Genomic DNA, 23917 nt, shown 5'->3' with positions numbered 1-23917 from the left:
TGGGGGAATAATCGAGGAAAGCTTTCTCAGCCTTGCTAGAGACCTAGACATCAAAATAAGAGAAGCTCAAAGAACATCTGGGAAATTAATCACGATAGATTATTGCCTAGGCAAATTGAGGTTTTTAGTTTTCTAGTAAATTAGTCATATTATAAAAATAATTTTTTTTGTTCTAATATTGTTGTGTTCTTCTGAAAACAGATACAAACTCATAGTTACAGAAACACACTGCATAATGTTTTTACACCTCACGTTTGTCTTCAGAGTAATATGTGTGCATATCTAATCCAACTTAAATCAAAACTAAAAGTCTGTATGTTTTTGCAGGCAGAGTGTCCACATGTTCAAAGAAAAATATGTAAAGTGTTTTTAAAAATATTGAGGTCCCAGATATGTATGGATTTTATGTATATTTGTATATAATCTTTATTATTACCATAAAATGACCCTGTAGTCAGTAACCATTTAATAGTATATTTTAAAATAACTAGAAGCATAAAACTAATTATTTGTAACTTAAAGAATAAATGCTGGAGGTGATGAATCCCTCATTTACTCTGATGTAATTATTACAAATTGTATGCTTGTATCAATATATGCCATATATGCCATAAATATATATATATACACTATGTACCCACAACATTTTTTTTTTTAAGTTTAAATAAGAAAAAAACAAAAATTTAACCTATGAGAACAATAGTCTCTAATTTAGTTGCAGGTTAAAGCCACTGAAAAAGAATAGATTACTAGAGATATTATTCCACTATGTTACAAAATAATATACTGTTACCGTCTTTTACCTACACCCTTGAGTAAGGTGGTATAGGTTAAAGTTACTGGCATAATAGCACTTCATTGAATGCACAGTAAACTTAACATGTTTAAAAATGTTTAAAAAATTAAGTTCACATAAAATCTAAAAATTTTAAATGTACCACATTCTATTACATATAAGCACAATTGAAATGATATACTACTAATTTTATTAATTTTAATTTTAACTAAAATAAAGTTTCTCTCACTATAATGCACAAGAATATTACTTAGAAACCTATCTCATACACTACTCAATATTATAAGTTAACCACAAAAAATCACTTAGATTTTAATCATGCACCTTCTATTTTAATATCTTTATTCTTTTATGGAAAAGTACATAAATAATGCCTATCTAATAAAAAATAATCACTCATATGTCTGATATGGCAACAGATGATCACAGGCTTTCACATGTGAATACAACAGAAATGAGGAGCATAAAATAATTTGAGGGTTCAATTACATCATTATTTGCTTTTCAAAAGGTCTGTGACTTTTTTGAATAAAAAGTATACTTCCAATGTAATTATAACTACAAAAAATCTACTCCAAAAGGATTTTATCTTTAAAAAAAGTTATATACAAAAAACTTATCTAACAATTTTAGTTTGGGATGATTTTCTATACTCAACACCCTGATTTAGTGTAATATCTGACATGCCAGTGCCTTATTAGTTCTACTGTGTATTCTCTGACATGGACATAGACTTAATTTTGGATAAAATATTCTTTATATTTAGTGCATTTACAAAAAATATATCTTAGTATACTCCCTGATGTTTTCTTTTTTTTTTTTTTTTTTTTTTTGAGATGGAGTTTCACTCTTGTTGCCCAAGTTGGAGTGCAATAGCATGATCTCGGCTCACCGCAACCTCCACCTCCTAAGTTCAAGCAATTCTCCTGCCTCAGCCTCCCGAGTAGCTGGGATTGCAGGCATGCGCCACCACACCTGGCTAATTTTGTATTTTTTTTTAGTAGAGACGGAGGTTTCTCCATGTTGGTCAGGCTGATCTCGAACTCCCAACCTCAGGTGATCTGCCCGCCTCGGCCTCCCAAAATGCTGGGATTAAAGATGTGAGCCACTGCATCAGGCCTTACACTCTGATGTTTTCTAAGCTGTAGTTTTTTTAAAAAATGTTTTTCCAAATTCATTAAATTTGCAGGGTATTTCTCCAATATAAATTTCCTGGTGTTCAACAACGTTTGAGAAACTGCTTTAAGGTTTTCCTCTAGCACAAAATGTATACAACAAGATCACAATGTAATACAAGTAAAGGCACTAAAACCCTCTTTATATTTGTAATGTTCATCTTCAAAATAAATACTCTTTTTTTTTTTGAGGCAGAGTTTTACTCTTGTCCAGGCTGGAGTGCAGTGGTGTGATCTCGGCTCACTGCAACCTCTGCCTCCCGGGTTCAAGCGATTCTCCTGCCTCAGCCTCGTGAGTAGCTGGGATTACAAGCACGCACCACCACGAATGGCTAATTTTGTATTTTTTTTAAGTAGAGATGGGGTTACTCCATGTTGGTCAGGCTGGTCTTGAACTCCCAACCTCAGGTGATCCGCCTCCTCAGCCTCCCAAAGTGCTGGGATTACAGGCGTGAGCCACTGTGTCCGGCCCAAAATAAATACTCTTAAAGGTTTATCTGATAGATCTTTTGATAGTAATTGCATTTTTAATGCTTTTATTAAGTATGAAGTCCATGATGTTGAGTAAGATGTGAGCAGATATGAATGGCTTTTCCACATTTCTTATATTCATATAATTTTTCTCAAGTATAAATGCTTTCCTGTGCAATAAGATGTGAGCATTGAGCCAGGCATGGTGGCACACACCTATAATCCTAGCACTTTGAGAGGCCAAGGCAGGCAGATCTCCTGAGGTCAGGAGTTCGAGACCAGCCTGACCAACATGGAGAAACCCCATCACTATTAAAAATACAAAATTAGTTGGGCATGGTGGTGCATGCCTTTAGTCCCAGCTACTCAGGAGGCTGAGGCAGGAGAATTGCTTGGGCCCAGGAGGCAGAGGTTGCAGTGAGCCAAGATTGCGCCATTGCACTCCAGTATGGGCAACAAGAGTGAAACTTTATCTCAAGAAAAAAAAAAAAAGATGTGAGCATTGGTTAAACCTTTTGTCATATTATTCACACTTGAAGAAGTTTTCTCCAGTATAAATTAACTTACAATCAAGTGTGACAAAAATTTAAAGGCTTTGTCACATTATTCCCACTTCTACTGTTTCTTACCAGTATGATTTCTTTCATGTTTAGAAAAGTTTGAGGTGTTCTAAAAAACATTGTCACATCTTTCATGTTTGTAGAGTTTCTCTCCAGTATGATTTGAGAACTTATTAAAAGCTTTGCCATATTCTTCACATTTCTAGAATTTCTCTCCAGTATGAAGTATCCTTTGTGTAATAAGGGTTTAGAAGTTAAAGCCTTTGTCACATTCTTTATCTTCTGTAAAAATTTTCTGATGTTCAGTAAGAGTTGAAGACCAGTTAAAGACCTTGTTACATTTTTAGTATTTGTAGGGTTTGTCTCCAGTATGAATTATTTTACATTCAATACAGTTTGAGGACTGGTTAAAAGCTTTGCCACATTCCTCATATTTGTAGGGTTTTTCTCCAGTATAAATTTTCTTGTGTCTAGTTAGTTCTCAAGACCAGTTAAAACCTTTGGCACATTCTTAAAATTTGTAGTTTCTCTCCTGTAAGAATTATTCTTATTCAGTTCTGAGGTCTACTTAAAAGCTTTGCCACATTCTTTACATTGTAGGATGTCTCTCCACTGTGAATTATCTTTTGTTCAGTAAGTTTTGAGGACCACTTAAAAGCTTTGCCACATTTGTAGGGTTTAGCTCCAGCAAAAATTTTCTTATGTCTAGTAAGGTTTGAGAATTGGTTAAAAGCTTTGACACATTCTTCACATTTCTAGGTTTTCTTTCTAGTATAAATTATCTTATTGCAGTAAGGTTTGAGGACCAGTTAAAAGCTTCCCAATTTTTTTTTCATTTGTAGGATTTCTCTCCAGTACGAATTATCTCATTTTCAGTAAGTTTTGAGGACCACTTATAAGTTTTGCCCCATTCTTCATATAAATTACCTTATGCTTAATAAGAAATAAGAAATGGTTAAAAGATTTGCCACATTCTTCACATTTGTAGGATTTTTCTCCTGTATGAATTATCTTATGTTTAGTAAGGTTCAAGGACCAGATAAAAGCAATGCCACATTCTTCACATTTGTAGGGTTTCTCTCCAGTATGAATTATCTTATGTTCAGTAAGGTTTCAGGACCAGTTAAAAGCTTTGCACATTCTTCACATTAGTAAGGTTTATCTTCTATATGAATTCTCTCATGTTTAGTAAGAGTTGAGGAAGAGTTAAAAGCTTTGCCAAATTCTTTGCATTTTTAAGGTTTCTCTCCAGTATGAATTATCTTGTGTGTAGTAAGGTGTGAGGACTGGTGAAAAGCTTTGCCACATTCTTCACATTTGTAGGGTTTCTCTCCAGTATGAATTTTCCTATGTTTAGTAAGGTTTGTGGATTGGTTAAAAGCCCTGCCACATTCTTCACATTTGTAGAATTTCTCCCCAGCATGAATTTGCTTATCTGTAGTAAGGGTTGAGGATTGTTTAAAAGCTTTGCCACATATTTCACACTTGCAGGGTTTCTCTCCAGAATGAATTCTCTTGTGTGTAGTAAGGTTTGAGAAATGGCTAAAGGCTTTGCCACAGTCTTCACATTTGTACGGTTTCTCTGCAGTATGAATTTTCTTATGTGTATTAAGATGCAAGGACTGCTTTGTCACGTTCTATACATATGTAGGGTTTCTCCCTAGTGTGAATTAATTTATGTTTAGTAAGGGTTGAGGAATGGTTGAAAGTTTTGCCACATTTTTCACATTTGTACGGTTTCTCTCCAATATGAATTCTCTTATGTGCAGCAAAGTTTGAGAATCATCTAAAGGCTTTGCCACATTCTTCACATTTCTAGAATTTCTCTCTAACGAATTATCTTATGTGTAATAAGGGTTGAGGATTGGCTAAAAGCTTTGCCACATACTTCACATTTGTAGGGTTTCTCTCCAGAAAGAATTCTCCTATGTGTAGTAAGATTTGAGAACCAGCTAAAGTCTTTGTCACCTTCTTCACATTTGTAGAATTTCTCCGCAGTATGAATTATCTTATGTGTGTTAAGGTGTGAGGACTGCTTAAAGGCTTTGCCACATTCTTTACATGTGTAAGGTTTCTCTCCAGTATGAATTTTTTTTATGTTTAGTAAGGTTTGAGGAATTATTAAAAGCTTTGCCACATGCTTCACATTCATAGGGTTTCTCTTCAGTATGAACTCTATTTAGTAAGAGTCGAGTAATGGTTATAATCTTTGCCACATTTTTCACATTTGCAGGGTTTCTCTCCAGTATGAATTAATTTATGTTTAGTAAGGGTTGAGGTTGAAGAATGGTTAAAAGCTTTGCCACATTCTTCAAATTTGTGGGGTTTCTCTCCAATACAAATTATCTTATGTTCAGGAAGTTTTGAGGACCACTTAAAAGTTTTGTCTTTTTTTTTTTTTTTTTTGCATTTGTAATGTTTCTTCTCAGTATGAATTATCTTTTGTGTAGTAAGGTGTGAGAAATGGTTAAAGGTTTTGTCACATTCTTTACATTTGTAGGGTTTCTCTCCAATATGGATTCTTTTATGTTCAGCAAGGTTTGAGGACTGCTTGAAAGCTTTGTCACATTCTTTATATATGAAGAGTGTCTCCCCAGTATGTATTCTTTTATGTTTTGTAAAGGTTGAAGACCAGATAAAGCCTTTGTGAAATTTATCACATTTGTAGAGTTTGTCTCCAGTATAAATTATCTTATGATTAGTGAAAGTTTAGGAACATTTAAAATCCTTGTCACATTCTTCACATTTGTAGGAATTCTCTCTAGTATGAATTATCTTATGTTGAGTTAGGTGTGAAAGCATGCAAAATGATTTCCCATATTTTTTACATTTGAAAGAGTTCTTTTTAGTGTCTCTTATGTTATTTCTACATAAATTTGAATATTTATGAAAGACTTTCACATATTTATTACACTGAAATATTTTGCTCTGGGTGGTTTTCAAACATTGGTTAAGTCCATTATAACCTTCTTTGTGTATCGTATCACCATTCACCCCTTTATAGTCTTTTCTTAATTGTAAATTCTCATGTCCCCATTTTGCAAATATTCTTAGTATTATTTTTTGGAAAGAATCTTTTATGCTGTGCTTTGGCCAAAGGTCTTGAGTAAAATGAGAACACATAACTGAAAGAAATATAAATAAAAAATTACTCTACTTGCTAGACTCAGATGAATATACTTTACAAATCTAACCTATAAATTATACAAACTACATAAACAAGATGGCATAGCAAAATAACACAGGTACTAATTTTTTCCTAGACATATAAATGTAATAAAAACATAGTGACAAAAATACATTTTTTTCTTTTCTTTTTTATTTGAGACAGAGTCTCGCTCCATCACCCAGGCTGGAGTGCAGTGGCATAATCTCAGCTCACTGCAAGCTCCACCTCCCAGGTTCACGCCATTCTCCTGCCTCAGCCTCCCGAGTAGCTGGGACTACAGGCGCACACCACCATGCCCAGCTAATTTTTTTTTTTGTATTTTTAGTAGAGACGGGTTTTCACCATGTTAGCCAGGATGGTCTCGATCTCCTGACATTGTGATCTGCCCGCCTCTGCCTCCCAAAGTGCTGAGATTACAGGTGTGAGCCACCGTGCCCAGCCAACAATAATAGATTTATGCACTGGGAACCTATGACAGATTTTTACATAAGTTTGTTTGTATCTGTGTGTGTGTGTGTATCTCACATTATGCTTCCAAATATAAAAAAAATTGAAAGAACTGAAGAAACAAGTAGAGAGCAATATAATTACAGTAAGATATTTCAATACCCTATGATCAGTGATAAAAATAAAACAAAGCAGAATATTAGTAAGGGAACATAAGATTTGCAGGCAGTATAAAACAATCATTACTAAGAAAGGTATAGAGAATACTCCTTAACAACATAAGGACACATCCTTTGCAGTAGCTCATAACATTCTCTTTGATAGACCACCTATTAGGCCAAAAAAGAAGTCTTAACAAATATTTAAAACTAAAATTGCATGGATTACTTTTTATAACCAAAATTGAATAAGAATATATAAACAATAGAAGAAACCTGAAAAATTCACTATTATCTACAAATTAAACAATACTCTTGAGCATGCTCCTGGTGAAAAGTTGAAATAATTAATACTGTGAAGATGTTTATACTGCTCAATGTAATCTACAGATTTAATGCAATGTTTTAAAAATTTCTCATTGCATTTTTAAAGAAATAAAAACAGTAAATGCAAAAGTATATGAAATTGCAAGAAACAATAATGTAACAAAAATATTCAAAAAAAAGAACAAGTTGGAGGCATTACAGTTCCTGATTTCAAAACACATAAAGCTAAAGAATTAAAATAATTTGGTATGAATGTAAAGGTTAAAAAGTAGACTAATAAAATAAAATGAAACACATACATAAACTTTCACATATGTGGTAATATAAAGAGTTATTTGCATACCCATAATTATTGCAGCATTGTTATTGTAAGCCAATAGGAGAGAGCAATGCAAATTTCTGTCATCAAATCATTCAGTAGATATAATTCTAAATATAAATATATTGAAAATTCACTGTTTTCAAAAATAAGGAAATATTCTAACAAATAAAAAGATAAGTCTTGATGACATTATGCAAAATGAAATAAACCAGCCACAAAATGATAATGTATGAGATATATAAAGCAATTATGCTCTTAGAAACAGAAAACAGTGATGTTTGAAGTGCCAGAAAATAAAAAAAGTTAGTTGTTTAATGTGTATTGAGATTTAGCTTTGCAAGACAAAAAGATTCTAGTGATATGCTGCATAACAATATCAATATAATTAATATAACTAAACTGAATATTTAAAAATATTTTATTGTAAATTTTGTTATGTGATTTTGGCAAGTAAAAATGAATAATACTTAAAAGAGATACAGAGTTATGGTAGTTTTAAAATTACCTTCAAATACAATAGCATGTCTCTCACACAAAAATAATACAGATTCACAAATAAATAGGATGTTGAAATTAGAATAATTTTTATGACTACTCACCTACAGAGGATTAAACAACCATTCACAACAAACCTACACCACAAATGTACAAGTTATAGGCCGGTCATGGTGGCTCACGCCTGTAATCCCAGCACTTTGGGAGGCCGAGGCGAGTGGATCACGAGGTCAGGAGTTCAAGACCAGCCTGGCCAAGATGGTGAAGCCTCGTCTCTACTAAAAATACAAAAAAATTAGTCGGGCACAGTGGCCGGCGCCTATAATCCCAGCTACTCGGGAGGCTGAGGCAGGAGAATCTCTTGAACTCAGAGGGCGGAGGTTGAAGTGAGCCGAGATTGTGCCACTGCACTCCAGCCTGGGAGACAGAGCAAGACTCTATCTCAAAAAAGAAAAAAAAAAGCTGAGAACTTCCCAAATTTTGATGTAATAAAATAAAAAATATTCTTAACCAATAATACCTGATTAGGAATTATTATATTTTAAAACAAAAAAAATAAAGACTTTCCACAATCAAAGGTAACAGTGTTCATCAGCACTAGCACAGTTCTAAAAGAAATGCTGGCTGGGCGCGGTGGCCCATGCCTGTAATCCCAGCACTTTGGGAGGCCAAGGAGGGTGGATCACTTGAGGTCAGGAGTTCAAGACCAGCCTGGCCAACACGGTGAAACCCCGTCTCTACTAAAAATACAAAAAATTAGCCAGGCGTGGTGGCACGCACCTGTAGTCCCAGATACTTGGGATGCTGAGGCAGGAGAATCACTTGAACTTGGGAGGCGGAGGCTGCGGTGAGCTGAGACTGCACCACTGCACTCCAGCCTGGAAGAAAAAGCGAGACTCCATATCAAAAAAAAAAAAAAAAAAAGCTACATGGTACCGAGGCACAGTGGCTCATGCCTGTAACCCTACACCTTTAGGAGGCCAAGGCAGTCAGCCTTTAAATTGAAAAATAAAATGATGCTGGACAGCATCATAAGACCATATATAAATATAAAGCCCTCTATTAAATGTAAATATTTTATCTGTTTATTTATTTTGAGATGGAGTCTCGCTCTGTCGCCCAGGTTGCAGTGCAGTAGCACAATCTCGGCTCACTGCAAACTCCACCTCCCAGGTTCAAGCAATTCTCCTGCCTCACCCTTGTGAGTAGCACGACTACAGGCCGGTACCACCAAGCCCGGCTAATTTTTTATATTTTTAGTAGAGATGGGTTTTCACCCTCTTAGCCAGGATATCTACATATAAAAACGGGGCTCCAAAATATATAAATATTGACAAAGGTGAAGCAAGAAATAAATTGCAAGATAAAAGTTGTAGACATCAAGACACCATTTTCAACAAATAGAAAATTCAGATAAAAGATTAATAAAACAGAAAATGTGGACATTATAGACTTTAATAATTATTTTGCATATAGAGAAATATGTGAGAGTCGATAATTTATAAAGAAAAAATGTTTATTTTGCTCACAGTTTGGCAGACTGTACAAGTGTGTGCCATTATCTGCTTTTGGTGAGGGTCTCAGGAGGCTTACAATCATGGTGGAAGGCAAGAAGAACTGAACATATCACATGTTAAGACAGCAATTGAAAGGTAAAGAAGCCAGTTTTTTTTTTTAACATAGAGTTTCTCAAAACTGTGCAGATATTTATGTGTCCCCAATAACAATGGAAAAGCAGTCAGATTGTGCAGCTGCTTCTATGCCATGAAGACGTCTTTGGTTGTTACTGTAAAGTTGAAAAGATCATTGAAGGGAAAGAAGAACTCCTAACCACAGGTGATCCACCTGCCTCCTACCAGCAATTTCTGCTACAATAATGGTAATATGAGCCACCCTGACCTGTCCCTACCTAATTCAAACAGAATAAATTCTGTCACCACCCTTTAGTGCAAAGATGAAACTTAACACTTAAAATGTATCTTGAACCCCTCATACTTCATTCTGACATCACCTTAGAGTAACATGAAGCCTTTAATTAAAAAAAAAAAAAGAATACTTCCAGAGCAATAAATAGAGCCTGTGGGGAGGGCAGAAGTAGAGATTTCTGCAAATTGGCTATGTAATCCTAATTAGAAACCAGAGCTGATAACCACTTAGCTAAGCACTGCCTCTGAAGCTTTAATGAGCTTCTAAATCACTTGGTGATTTTGGCCCTACTGTATGTAATATGAATCTGCAGGTCTGGAAAGGGTCCATGAATGGGTGTTTTAAACAAGTTTATTGACAATGCTAATGCTGATGTTGTTCTCCTGGCTTATTATCAGCCTTACTTAGAGAAAGCAGGCACAGCACAGAGTCCCTTACACTCAGCACTTTTGTCACAACACAAATATTTTTGGTACAAATGAAGACAACCAATCTCTATCCTAAAGTATCACATTTTTTGCTGGTTCTTTAAAGTTTACAGAGAAAACAGAAGGCAGTGATGTCTGAAGAAGTCTGTATTTGGAAAACAACATTTACACATGTACTAATGCAATGTTCATTAAGTAATAAATTTGTATTGTGTTTATATTTACTTGTTTGGTGACTTGTGAGGCAACTACTGGGTTTGCAGGAATATTAAGTTGCTAAATGTAATGTCTCTGCAGACACTGGTTTTAATTAAAAAATTACCGGGCACAGTGGCTCACGCCTGTAATCCCAGCACTTTGGGAGGCCAAGGCGGGCAGATCATGAGGTCAGGCGATCGAGACCATCCTGGCTAACACAGTGAAACCCCATCTCCACTAAAAAAAAAACAAAAAAATTAGCCAGGCGTGGTGGTGGGCGCCTGTAGTCCCAGCTACTCCAGAGGCTGAGGCAGGAGAATGGGGTGAACTGGTAAGCGGAGCTTGCAGTGAGCAGAGATTGCACCACTTCACTCCAGCCTGGGTGACAGAGCGAGACTCCTTCTCAAAAATAAATAAATAAATATAAAAAAATTAAGCCGTTCCAAGATGGCCAAATAGGAAGAGCTCTGGTCTGCAGCTCCCAGCATGATCAATGCGGAAGATAGGTGATTTCTGCATTTTCAACTGAGGTACCTGGTTCATTTCATTGGGACTAGTTGGTAGTGGGTGCATCCCATAGAGGGTGAGCCGAAGCAGGGCAGGGCATCAACTGGGAAGCCGTGACAGACTGTACCTGTAAAATCAGGACACTGCCCCGCCTAAATACTGTGCTTTTCCAATGGTCTTAGCAAACAGCACACCAGGCTGGCTCAGTGGGTCCCATGCCCACAGAACCTTGCTCACTGCTAGGGTAGCAGTCTGAGATCAACCTGCGTGGCAGCAGCCTGGCAGGGGGATGGGTGTCCGCCATTGCTGAGGTTTGAGTACGTAAACAAAGTGGCAGGGGAAGCTCAAAATGGGTGGAGCCAACCGAAGCTCAGCAAGGCCTGCTGCCTCTGTAGACTCCACCTCTGGGGGCAGGGCAGACTGTCTCCTCAAGTAAGTCACCAACATCAAAGACCAAAAGTAGATAAAACCACAAAGATGGGGAGAAACCAGAGCAGAAAAGCTGAAAATTCTAAAAACCAGAGCGCCTCTTCTCCTCCAAAGAATCGCAGCTCCTCGCCAACAATGGAACAAAGCTGGATGGAGAATGACTTAGATGAGTTGACAGAAGTAGGCTTCAGAAGGTCGGTAACAACAAACTTCTCCAAACTAAAGGAGGATGTTCAAACCCATCGCAAGGAAGCTAAAAAACCTTGAAAAAAGATTAGACGAATGGCTAACTAGAATAAACAGTGTAGAGAAGACCTTAAATGACCTGATGGATCTGAAAACACCATGAACTATATGATGCATGCACAAACTTCAGTAGTTGATTCAATCAAGTGGAAAAAAGGGTATCAGTGATTGAAGATCAAATTAATGAAATAAAGCAAGAAGAGAAGTTTAGAGAAAAAAGAGTAAAAAGAAACAAACAATGCCTCCAAGAAATATGGGACTATGTGAAAAGACCAAATCTATATTTGATTGGTGCACCTGAAAGTGAAGGGGAGAATGGAATCAAGTTGGAAAACACTCTTCACTCTTCAGGATATTATCCAGGAGAACTTCCCCAACCTAGCAGGCCATGCCAACATTCAAATTCAGTAAATACAGAGAACACCACAAAGATACTCCTCGAGAAGAGCAACTCCAAGTCACATAATGGTCAGATTCACCAAAGTTGAAATGAAGGAAATAACGTTAAGGGCAGTGAGAGAGAAAGGTCAGGTTACCCACAAAGGAAAGCCCATCAGACTTACTGCGGATCTCTCGGCAGAAACTCTACAAGCCAGAAGAGAGTGGGGGCCAATATTCAACATTCTTAAAGAAAATAATTTTCAACCCACAATTTCTTTTTTCTTTTTTTTTTTTTTTTTTTTTGAGATGGAGTCTTGCTCTGTCTCCCAGGCTGGAGTGCAGTGATGCGATCTAGGCTTACTGTGAGCTCTGCCTCCTGGGTTCATGCCATTCTCCTGCCTCAGCCTCCCGAGTAAGTGGGACTACAGGTGCCTGCCACCAAGCCCAGATAATTTTTTTTGTATTTTTAGTAGAGACGGGGTTTCACCGTGTTAGCCAGGATGGTCTCCATCTTCTGACTTTATGATCTGCCCACTTCAGCTTCCCAACATGCTGGGATTACAGGCATGAGCCACTGCACCCAGCCACATTCAACCCAGAATTTCATATCCAGCCAAACTAAGCTTCATAAGTGAAGGAGAAATTCACCACCAGACCTGCCTTACAAGAGCTCCTGAAGGAAGCAATAAACATGGAAAGGATCAACCAGTACCAGCCACTGCAAAAACATGCCAAATTGTAAAGACCATCGATGCTAGGAAGAAACTACATCAACTAATGGGCAAAATAACCAGCTAACATCATGACAGAATCAAATTCACACATAACAATATTAACCTTAAATGTAAATAGGCTAAATGCCCCAATTAAAAGACACAGAATGGCAAATTGGATAAAGAGTCAAGACCCATCAGTGTGCTGTATTCAGGACACCCATCTCACGTGCAGAGACACACATAGGCTCAAAATAAAGGGATGGAGGAGGATATACTAAGCAAATGGAAAGCAAAAAAAAAAAGGCAGGGGTTGCAATCCTAGTCTCTGATAAAACAGACTTTAAACCAACAAAGATTAAAAGAGACAAAGAAGGCCATTACATAATGCTAAAGGGATCAATTCAACAAGAAGAGCTAAGTATGCTAAATATATATGCACCCAATAGAGGAGCACGCATATCCATAAAGCAAGTCCTCAGAGATGTACAAAAAGACTTAGACTCCCACACAATAATCATAGGAGACTTTATCACCCCACTGTCAATATCAGACAGATCAACAAGACAGAAGTGTTATAACAAGGATATCCACAACTTGAACTCAGCTCTGCACCAAGCAGACTTAATAGATATCAACAGAACTCTCTGCCCTAAATCAACAGAATATACATTCTTCTCAGCACCACATCGAAATTATTTCAAAATTGACCACATAGTTGGAAGTAAAGCACTGCTCAGCAAATATAAAAGAACAGAAATCACAAGAAACTGTCTCTCAGGCCAGAGTGCAATCAAATTAGAACTCAAGATCAAAAAACTCACTCAAAACCATGCAACTACATGGAAACTGAACAACCTGCTCCTGAATGACTACTGGGTAAATAACAAAATGAAGACAGAATTTAAAAAGTTCTTTGAAACCAATGAAAACAAAGACACAACATACCAGAATCTCTGAGACACATTTAAAGCAGTGTGTAGAAGGAAATTTATAGCACTAAATGCCCACAAAAGAAAGCAGGAAAGATCTAAAATCAACACCCTAACATTACAATTAAAAGAACTAGAGAAGCAAGAGCAAACAAATTCAAAAGCTAGCAGAAGGCAAGAAATAACTAAGATCAGAGCAGAACTGAAGGAGATAGAGACACAAAAAAAACCCTTCAAAAAATCAATGAATCCAGGAGCTCGTTTTTTGAAAAGATCAACAAAATTGATAGACTGCTAGCAAGACTAATAAAGAAGAAAAGAGAGAAGAATCAAATAGACACAATAAAAAATGATAAAGGGGATATCACCACCAATCCCAAAGGAATACAAACTACCATCAGAGAATACTATAAACACCTCTACACAAATAAACTAGAAAATCTAGAAAAAATGGATAAATTCCTGGACACATACACCCTCCCAAGACTAAACCAGGAAGAAGTTGAATCTCTGAATAGATCAATAACGGGGTCTGAAATTGAGCCTACCAACCAAAAAAAGTCCAGGACCAGATGGATTCACAGCTGAATTCTACCAGAGGTACAAAGAGGAGCTGGTACCATTCCTTCTGAAACTATTCCAATCAAGAGAAAAAAATGGAATCCTCCCTAACTCATTTTATGAGGCCAGCATCATCTTGATACCAAAGCCAGGCAGAGACACAACAAAGAGCATTTTAGACCAATATCCCTGATGAACATTGATGTGAAAATCCTCAATAAAATACTTGCAAACCGAATCCAGCAGCACATCAAAAAGCTTATTCACCAAGATCAAGTTGGCTTCATCCCTGGGATGCAGGGCTGGTTCAACATACACAAATCAATAAATGTAATCCATCACATAAACAGAAACAAAGACAAAAACCACATGATTATCTCAATAGATGCAGAAAAGGCTTTCAACAAAATTCAACAGCCCTTCATGGTGAAAACTCTCAATAAACTAGGTATTGATGGAATGTATCTCAAAATAATAAGAGCTATTTATGACAAACCCACAGCTAATATCATACCTAATGGGCAAAACCTGGAAGCATTCCCTTTGAAAACTGGCACAAGACAGGGATGCCCTCTCTCACCACTCCTATTCAACATAGTATTGGAAGTTCTGACCAGGGCAATCAGGAAGGAGAAAGAAATAAAGGGTATTCAATTAGGAAAAGAGAAAGTCAAATTGTCCCTGTTTGCAGATGACATGATTGTATATCTAGAAAACCCAATCATCTCAGCCCAAAGTCTCCTTAACCTGATAAGCAACTTCAGCAAAGTCTCAGAATACAAAATCAGTGTGCAAAAATCAGACACATTCTTATACATCAATAACAGACAAACAGAGAGCCAAATCATAAATGAACTCCCATTCACAATTGCTACAAAGAGAATAAAATACCTAGGAATGCACCTCACAAGGGATGTGAAGGACCTCTTCAAGGAGTACTACAAAACACTGCTCAACGAAATAAAAAAGGACACAAACAAATGGAAGAACATTCCATGCTCATGCATAGGAAGAATCAATATCATGAAAATGGCCATACTGCCCAAGGTAATTTGTAGATTCAATGCCATCCCCATCAAACTACCAATAACTTTCTTCACAGAATTGGAAAAAAATACTTTAAAGCTCATATGGAACCAAAAAAGAGCCTGCATTGCCAAGACAATCCTAAGCAAAAAGAACAAAGATGGAGGCATCATGCTACCTGACTTCAAAATATACTACAAGGTTACAGTAACAAAAACAGCATGGTACTGGTACCAAAACAGATGTACAGACCAATGGAACAGAACAGAGACCTCAGAAATAATACCACACATCTACAACCATCTGATCTTCGACAAACCTGACAAAAACAAGAAATGGGGAAAGGATTCCCTATTTAATAAATGGTGCTGGGAAAACTGGCTAGCCATATGTAGAAAGCTGAAATTGGATTCTTTCCTTACACCTTATACAATAATTAATTCAAGATGGATTAAAGACTTGTATGTTAGACCTAAAACCATAAAAACCCTAGAAGAAAACCTAGGCAATACCCTTCAGGACATATACATGGGCAAGGAGTTCATGACTAAAACACCAAAAGCAATGGCAGCAAAAGCCAAAATTGACAAATGGGATCTAAATAAACTAAAGGGCTTCTGCACAGCAAAAGAAACTACCATCAGAGTGAACAGGCAACCTACAGAATGGGAGAAAAATTTTGCAATCTACCCATCTGACAAAGGGCTAATATCCAGAATCTACAAAGAACTGAAACAAATTTACAAGAAAAAAACAATCCCATCCAAAAGTGGGCAAAGGATATTAACAGGCATTTCTCGAAAGAAGACATTAATCAACCAACAGACACGTGAAAAAATGCTCATTATCACTAGTCATTAGAGAAATGCAAATAAAAACCACAATGAGATACCATCTCACACCAGTTAGAATGGTGATCATTAAAAAGTCAGGAAACAACAGATGCTGGAGAGGATGTAGAGAAATAGGAACACTTTTACACTGTTGGTGGGAGTGTAAACTAGCTCAACCATTGTGGAAGACAGTGTGGCAATTCCTCAAGGATCTAGAACTAGAAATACCATTTGACCCAGTGATCCCAATACTGGGCATATAACCAAAGGATTATAAATCACAAGGACAGAAAACCAAACACCGCATGTTCTCACTCATGGGTGGAAGTTGAACAATGGGAACATTTAGACACAGGGTGGAGAGCATCACACACTGTGGGCTGTCATGGGGTGTGGGGCTGGGTGAGGGATAGCAATGGGAGAAATACCTAATGTAAATGACGGGTTGATGGGTGCAGCAAGCCAACATGGCACATGTGTGCCTATATAACAAGCCTGCACATTGTGCACATTTACCCTAGAACTTTAAGTACATAAAAAAAATTTAAAAGATTAGGCCCTAAAATGTATACTTTTTTTCCATTTATCTGCTTTTAGATTTCAGAAAATTGTGAGCACTAGCTCTAGAAAGGCAGTAGAATACATCACCCAAAACTCTAATCTCTTCTAATAAGTTATGTGAAGTAAGATTCCAGGGTGGGGCCAGACCTAAATAAGGCCCCCATTAAGGGTGAATCTGAACAGAACCGGGGCAGGAAGTGGACCTTATATAGAATTCTGTTCTCTGTGCTACTGGGGTATTTTCAGTTTTGTTTTTCCTGAGCTTACCTAAGAGAAACTTAAATCTTAAGATTTGTGTAATTTTGTTTCAGTCACTGCCCTGTCAATTTTATAACATATATTCATAAACAACTTAAACAGATCTTTTAAGGTTTTCTAGGGTAATTTTATTAGAAGATAAATAATATATTTAGCAAGGTAAAAAAATAGAAATAATAACAACTTTTCTGTCCATAAACATCCCTTCAGGTGATGACATCTGAAGTCACAACAATATAAAGAACATGTACCAAATAAAGTCCAAGTTTTTCTGCACACATCTATTCATTGTACCAACCATATGTTGCTTAATTCAACCATGTATCCAGTTGCTAGTCTAGACTAAAAGTTCCTGGATGGTTGGGACCACAACTGCTTCATCTGTCTTTGAATAGCCATATGAAGTGAAAGTAATTAGTTTCTCTCTTTGAGTCTCCAGACCTTCTCCATGTTTCTAACTGAAGTATCAGGAAACTGAAGAAACTGTCATCTAGGTACCAACCAAAGATATCTCTTGAATGAGAGGAGGAACAAACACAGGATAACTCATTTCTCTTAAAACAAGACAGAAGCAGAATATACCACTCTTGTCAGCCTGAAACAATTCTGTTCTGGACATCCTTAAATGTCTCAAGAATGCCTAGGTGATTGTGAGAGGGTTTCCAGTGACTTGGAGCTGATGCCTAATGATAAGCTAGGCAGGAGAGACTCAGGCTCATTCTAAATAGAAAATGAAACTTCCCTGGTGAAGCTCCAGAACCTGCATCACCTGTCCTGACTAGCTAGCTCCTGGGTAAAAGGACAAGAATACTCTACTCAAGTATTACATTTTTTTACAGGTAGGGATAGTTGTGGTCATGGCTCTGGATACTTTGTTACTCACTCCAAAAATGTTTGTTTAAACTTGTAGATCCTGCCATTAGATTCTATTTACACCTGGAGTCTCTCCCATAACTGTAGCAGGTCATTAAACAAGATATGAAAATCTCAAAGAGCCACACTCTCAAAGAGGGGGGCTTTAAGATGTCTATGCTGACATCTCACAATGCATAAAATATCTCCTGTTGGTTTTCTGAACATTTGTAATCCAGAATGTGACATGTATCACATTCAAGCCACTTAAGAGATTGCAAAGACAGAAAGGTAGTCACCATAATTCATCCAGAAGTTGAAGAATTTACACCATATCATATGTAGTTCATCCTAAATTCACCTAGTAATTGGGGAAGCCATTCGTGTATGCTAATTTGTTCTAGTCAATGCCAAAATAAACTTCACATTGTCATGACAGGAGGTAGTTTTGCAACTTGAAGCTAGGTGCCTGCTGAAGGTAGGCTTTCAATCTCCTACATAAATAGTTAAATAGGGTACTATCTTTTTGTCTATTTACATTTTAAAGTAATGGCTCTGGCGGGGCGTGGTTGTTCACACCTGTAATCCTAGCACTTCTGAGGCAGAGGCAGGTGGATCACCTGAAGTCAGAAGTTCAAGACCAGCCTGACCAATATGATGAAAACCCATCTTTACTAAAAATACAAAAATTACCAGGTGTGGTGGCATGTGCCTGTAATCCCAGCTACTTGGGAAGCTGAGATAGGAGAATAGCTTGAACCCAGGAGGGGGAGGTTGCAGTGAGCTGAGATCGCGCCATTGCACTCCAGCCTGGGTGACAAGAACAAAACTCCATCTCAAATAAATAAATAAAGTAATGGCTCTGTACTCCCTGAGCACTGATCTACAGATAAAGAACTCCTGCTTGCCCTCTCCTGATGGCTAGTGTCTTCTCTTGACTCCTACTACATGCCACTGAATAATAGCCCACATCACACAGCTCACAGCTGGCAGCTCACATCTTACATGAACCACAATTGCCACAGCAGCACTTGAGTGCCACATCAGAGTGAGGCCTGAGCTGCAGGATGAGAGCCTGCAGGCCTCCTGGGTAGAATTGTACCTTCACAATAATGGGACTGGGAGCAGTGTTTCAGCCTCAGTTTCTATTTTTAATAGTAACATTAAAATATACTGCTGAATTTCTAGCATGATTCCAGATAGACATGGCTCTAGGAGTTATCGTTGTGTCAGTCCAGCTCATTTACACAAACCATGGGATACTAATAAGGCTTCTGAAACAGACACATAAAGCTTTAAAAAGAAAAATAGCTCTGTCTGAGCAAGATTGTATTGAGAGAAAAAAAGAAGTTAAAAGCATCTTAAGAAAAAACTCAGATAAAGATTGATCAAGTCAGCAAAATAAATATTCCCCTTAAAAGAATTTCTCGGCCGGGCACGGTGGCTCACGCCTGTAATCCCAGCACTTTGGGAGGCTGAGGCGGGCAGATCACCTGAGGTCAGGAGTTCGAGACCAGCCTGCCCAACATGGAGAAACCCAGTCTCTACTAAAAATACAAAAAGTTAGCCAGATGTGGTGGTGGGCGCCTGTAATCCTAGCTACTGAGGAAGCTGAGACAGGAGAATTGCTTGAACTGGGAGGCGGAGGTTGCAGTGAGCCAAGATCTCACCACTGCACTCTAGCCTGGGTGACAAGAGTGAAACTCCGTCTCAAAAAAAAAGAAAAAGTGTCCTGGCACCATGGCTCAGGCCTGTAATCCCAGCATTTTGGGATGCAAAGGCGGGTGGATCACGAGGTCAGGAGATCGAGACCATCCTGGCTAACACGGTGAAACTCCATCTCTACTAAAAATACAAAAACAAAATTAGCTAGGTGTGGTGGTGGACTCCTGTAATCCCAGCTACTCAGGAGGATGAGGCAGGAGAATGGCGTGAACCCGGGAGGTCGAGCTTGCAGTGAGCAGAGATCGCGCCACTGCACTCCAGCCTGGGCGACAGAGCGAGACTCTATCTCAAAAAAATAAAAATAAAAATAATTTATCTGGCCCGGGCGCAGTGGCTCACATCTGTAATCTCAGCACTTTGGGAGGCCAAGGTGGGTGGATCACCTGAGGCCAGGAGTTCGAGATCAGCCTGACCCACATGGAGAAACCCCAACTCTACTAAAAATACAAAATTAGCCTGGCATGGTGGCTCATGCCTGTAATCCCAGCTACTCTGGAGGCTGAGGCAGGAGAATTGCTTGAACCTGGGAGGCAGAGGTTTCAGTGAGCCAAGATCATGCCATTGCACTCCAGCCTGGGCAACAGCTTGGGCAACGAGAGCAAAACTTCGCCTCAAAAAAAGAAATAAAGTTTCCTCTGGAAACAAACAGCAAACCTACTCTCAGCATGAGAAACATGAACGTTATGAAGAAACTGCAGAATTTTAGGTTTCTCCTCCATCTCTTTTGCTCTCTCATCTCCTAGCCATTGAATGGGAAATCTATGTTGAAATACATCTGACAACTTTCACCAGCACTTTCTGATAAAGTATTGGAATCTGACTTTGTTCATATAGTGAAATATATTTGAGTTTGCAACATAGCTAACATAAAAACTATTATGGTTTTGGGGTGGCCACATCACCTTTGTTTATCTGTCCTGTAATAGCAGCATTCCAACTTAGTGACATGAAAGACACAAATCATGCTTACATATAATTTTCCCTATTGGATTAATTAATAAACATATCAGACTAATATCTATTGTAAAAATTTAGTAGTCTTTTTTACGTTAGCTGGAAATATCTAAGTATAAACAATTTCAATTTACTAGTTGTAAAGCACATAGGATTTAAAAAAGTCTGTAACCATAATTCAGTTAAAATACTTTATTTATTTATTTATTTATTTTGAGAAAGAGTCTCACTCTGTTGCCCAGGCTGGAGTGCAGTGGCACAATCTTGGCTCACTGCAACCTCCACCTCCCAGGTTCAAGCAATTCTCCTGCCTGAGTCTCCTGAGTAGCTGGGACTATAACCGCCCACCATCATGCCTGGCTAATTTTTTTTTTTTTTTGTAGTTTTAGTAGAGACAGGGTTTTGCCATGTTGGCCAGGCTGTTCTCCAATGCCTGACCTCATGATCCACCCATCTTAGCCCCCAAAGTGCTGGGATTACAGGCATAAGCCACCGTACCCAGCCTAAAATACTTTATATTACAAAAGTATGAATAACAATATTAAAATGATTTGAGATTAATTTAATATAAATATTGTGGCCTTATATTTATACTATTGTAAAAAATACTGTTTAACTTATATGAATATGGGTTGTCTATGAAACACTACAGATAACTATGTTAATTGTTCTGAACTAATAAATAGAAACCAAAATACAACTACAGACCCCGTGGTTCAGTTAGACCCCCTCGTTCAGTTTATACACTGAACCTTGCTTTTGCAGTGTAAGTACTTTGGCCTGCAAATGTTAGATAATTACCTTGGATAATCAGTTTTCTGTCAAAAAAAAATACTCAGTATTTTCTAGTCTTCATCATTCTGTATTGTGAAATTTAATCCCACTTTTGTCCTCAACGTTTATGTGCTCTCAAAATGAGCTTAAATCTAATCAAATCTGTTTCTACTTTAAAAGACTAAAAGTCAAAGGCTGGGTGTGGTGGCTCACACCTGTAATCCCACCATTTTGGGAGGCTGAGGCAGGTGGATCACAAGGTCAAGAGTTCAAGACCAGCCTGGCCAAGAGGCCAGCCTGGCCAATATGGTGAAACTAAAAATACAAAAAAAATACTCTACTAAAAATACAAAAAAAAAAAAAAAATTAGCCAGGTGTGGTGGCAGGCACCTGTAATTCCAGCTACTCAGGAGGCTGAGGGAGGAGAATTGCTTGAACCCGGGAGGCAAAGTTTGCAATGAGCCAAAGATCATGCAATTGCACTTCAGCCTGGGTGACAGAGTGAGACTCCAACTCAAAATAAATAAATAGAAAAATAAAACAACAACAAAGAAGACAGAAAGATGTTATAAAAATCCATGGTGCACATGAATAAAGCAAGTTCTTAGAGACCAATGAAGAAACTTAGATTCTCACCACTCACAGTGGCTCACACCTATAATTTCAAAACTTTGGGAGGCCAGGGTGGGCAGTTCACTTAAGGTCAGGAGATCAAGACCAGCCTGGCCAACATAGTGAAATCCTGTCTCCAATAAAAATACAAAAATTAGGCCAGACTTGGTGGCTCATGCACTTTGGGATGTCAAGGCAGGCAGATCATTTGAGGTCAGGAGTTTGAGACCAGCGGGGCCAACATGGTGAAACCTCACCTCTACTAAAAATACAAAAATTAGCCAGGTTTGGTAGTGCACACCTGTAGTCCCAGCTGCTCAAGAAGCTGAGGACAAGAGAATTGCTTGAACTTGGGAGGTGGAGGTTGCAGTGAGCCAAGATTGTTCCACTGTACTCCAGCCTGGGTGACAGAGCAAGACATCTCAAAAAAAAAAAAAAAAAAAAATAGCCAGGCCTGGTGGCATGCACCTGTAATCCTAGCTACTTTAGAAGCTGAGGCAAAACAATCACTTGAACCTGGGAGGCAGAGATTGCAGTTAGCTGAGGTCGTGCCACCGCACTCAAACCTGGGTGACAGAGATGAGACTATGTCTCAAAAAAAAAAAAAAAAAAGTTAGATTCTAACACAATAAGAGTGGGTGACTACAACATTCCACAGACACTATTATATCACTGAGGCAGAAAATTAACAAGATATCAGAACCTAAACTCAACACTTGACAAAATAGTCCTAACAGACATCTACAGGATTCTCCATCTAAAAACAACATAATATACACTCTTCTCATCACCACATGGCAAATACTCTAAAATTGACCACACAATCAGAAATCAAACAATACTCAACAAATTCAAAAATCTCCAAATTATCCCAATCACACTCAGACCACAGCTTGATAAAAATATAATTCAAACGAAGAAAATAACCTGACAACATGTACTTACATGGAAATTAAACAACATGCACCTGAATGACTTTTGGGAAACAACAAAATGCAGAAATCAAAGAGTTCTTTGAAACAAATAAGAACAAAAATACAATGTACTGAATCTCTGCAACACAGTTAAGGCAGTGTTAAAAGTAAAATTACAGCACTAAATGCTTACATCAGAAAATTAGAAAGATCTCAATTTAACAACCTAAATTATAAATAAAAGAACAAGACAAGCAAAAGGAAGCCAATCTTTAAGATAGCAAAAGGCAAGAAATAACCAAAATCAGATCTGAAATGAAGGAGATTTAGACATGATAAACTATACAATAGATCAAGAAATCTAGAAGTTAAATCTTTAAAAAACTAAATAAGATAAACAAACTACTAGCTAGATTCATGAAGAAAGCAGAGAATAACCAAATAAACACAATTAGAAATGACAAAAGGGCAAGAAATTGAGACCATCCTAGCCAACATTGTGAAACCTTGTCTCTACTAAAAATACAAAAATTAGCGGGGCGTGGTAGTGCGTGCCTGTAGTCCCAGCTACTTGGGAGACTGAGGCAGAAGAATCGCTTGAACCCAGGAGGCAGAGGTTGCAGTGAGCTGATATCGCACCGCTGCACTCCAGCCTGGCGACAGAGCAAAACTCTGTCTCAAGAAAAAAAAACGACAAAAGGGACATTACCACTGACCCCCACAAAAGTACAAATAACACTTGAAGTCTACTATGAACATCTCTATGCACAGAAACTAGAAAATCTAATAGAAAGAGATGTATAGAAAAGATCAATATTATTAAAATGGTCATACTGCCCAAAGAAATTTACAGATCTAATGCTACACCTATCAAACTACCAAAAACATTCTTAAAAGAACAAAAAGAAAAAACAATTTTTAAAATTCATACAGAGCCAAAAAAGAGCCTAAATAGCTAAGGCAATACTAAGAAAAAGAACAAAGCTGGAGGCATCATATTACCAGACTTTAAACTGTACTATAGGGCTGCAGTAACCAAAGCAGCATGGTTCTGGTACAAAAACAGACTCATAGGTCAATGCAACAGAATAGAGAGCCCAGAAGTAATGCTGCACACCTACAATCATTTGATATTTGACAAAGCTGATGAGAGGAGTGTGGGAAAAA

The 23917-nt window shown here is 37.7% G+C and overlaps 1 protein-coding gene across 1 annotated transcript; it reads right to left on the bottom strand.

Annotated features, from left to right (window-relative positions):
- Positions 1 to 4005: 4005 nt before the first annotated feature.
- On the bottom strand, positions 4006 to 11045 carry LOC134760666 (zinc finger protein 253-like). Its single transcript, XM_063719786.1, has 2 exons — positions 11007 to 11045; positions 4006 to 4639 (listed from the first exon to the last, which is right to left on the bottom strand). The coding sequence occupies exons 1-2, from the start codon at positions 11043 to 11045 to the stop codon at positions 4238 to 4240; spliced, it is 441 nt and encodes a 146-aa protein (XP_063575856.1). The 3' UTR covers positions 4006 to 4237.
- Between the last annotated feature and the right edge of the window lie 12872 nt (positions 11046 to 23917).

The sequence above is a fragment of the Pongo abelii genome, chromosome 20 (genome assembly GCF_028885655.2).
Source record: "Pongo abelii isolate AG06213 chromosome 20, NHGRI_mPonAbe1-v2.0_pri, whole genome shotgun sequence".
In the NCBI taxonomy this organism is placed as follows: domain Eukaryota; kingdom Metazoa; phylum Chordata; class Mammalia; order Primates; family Hominidae; genus Pongo; species Pongo abelii.
This window is presented reverse-complemented; position numbering and strand designations above follow the sequence as displayed.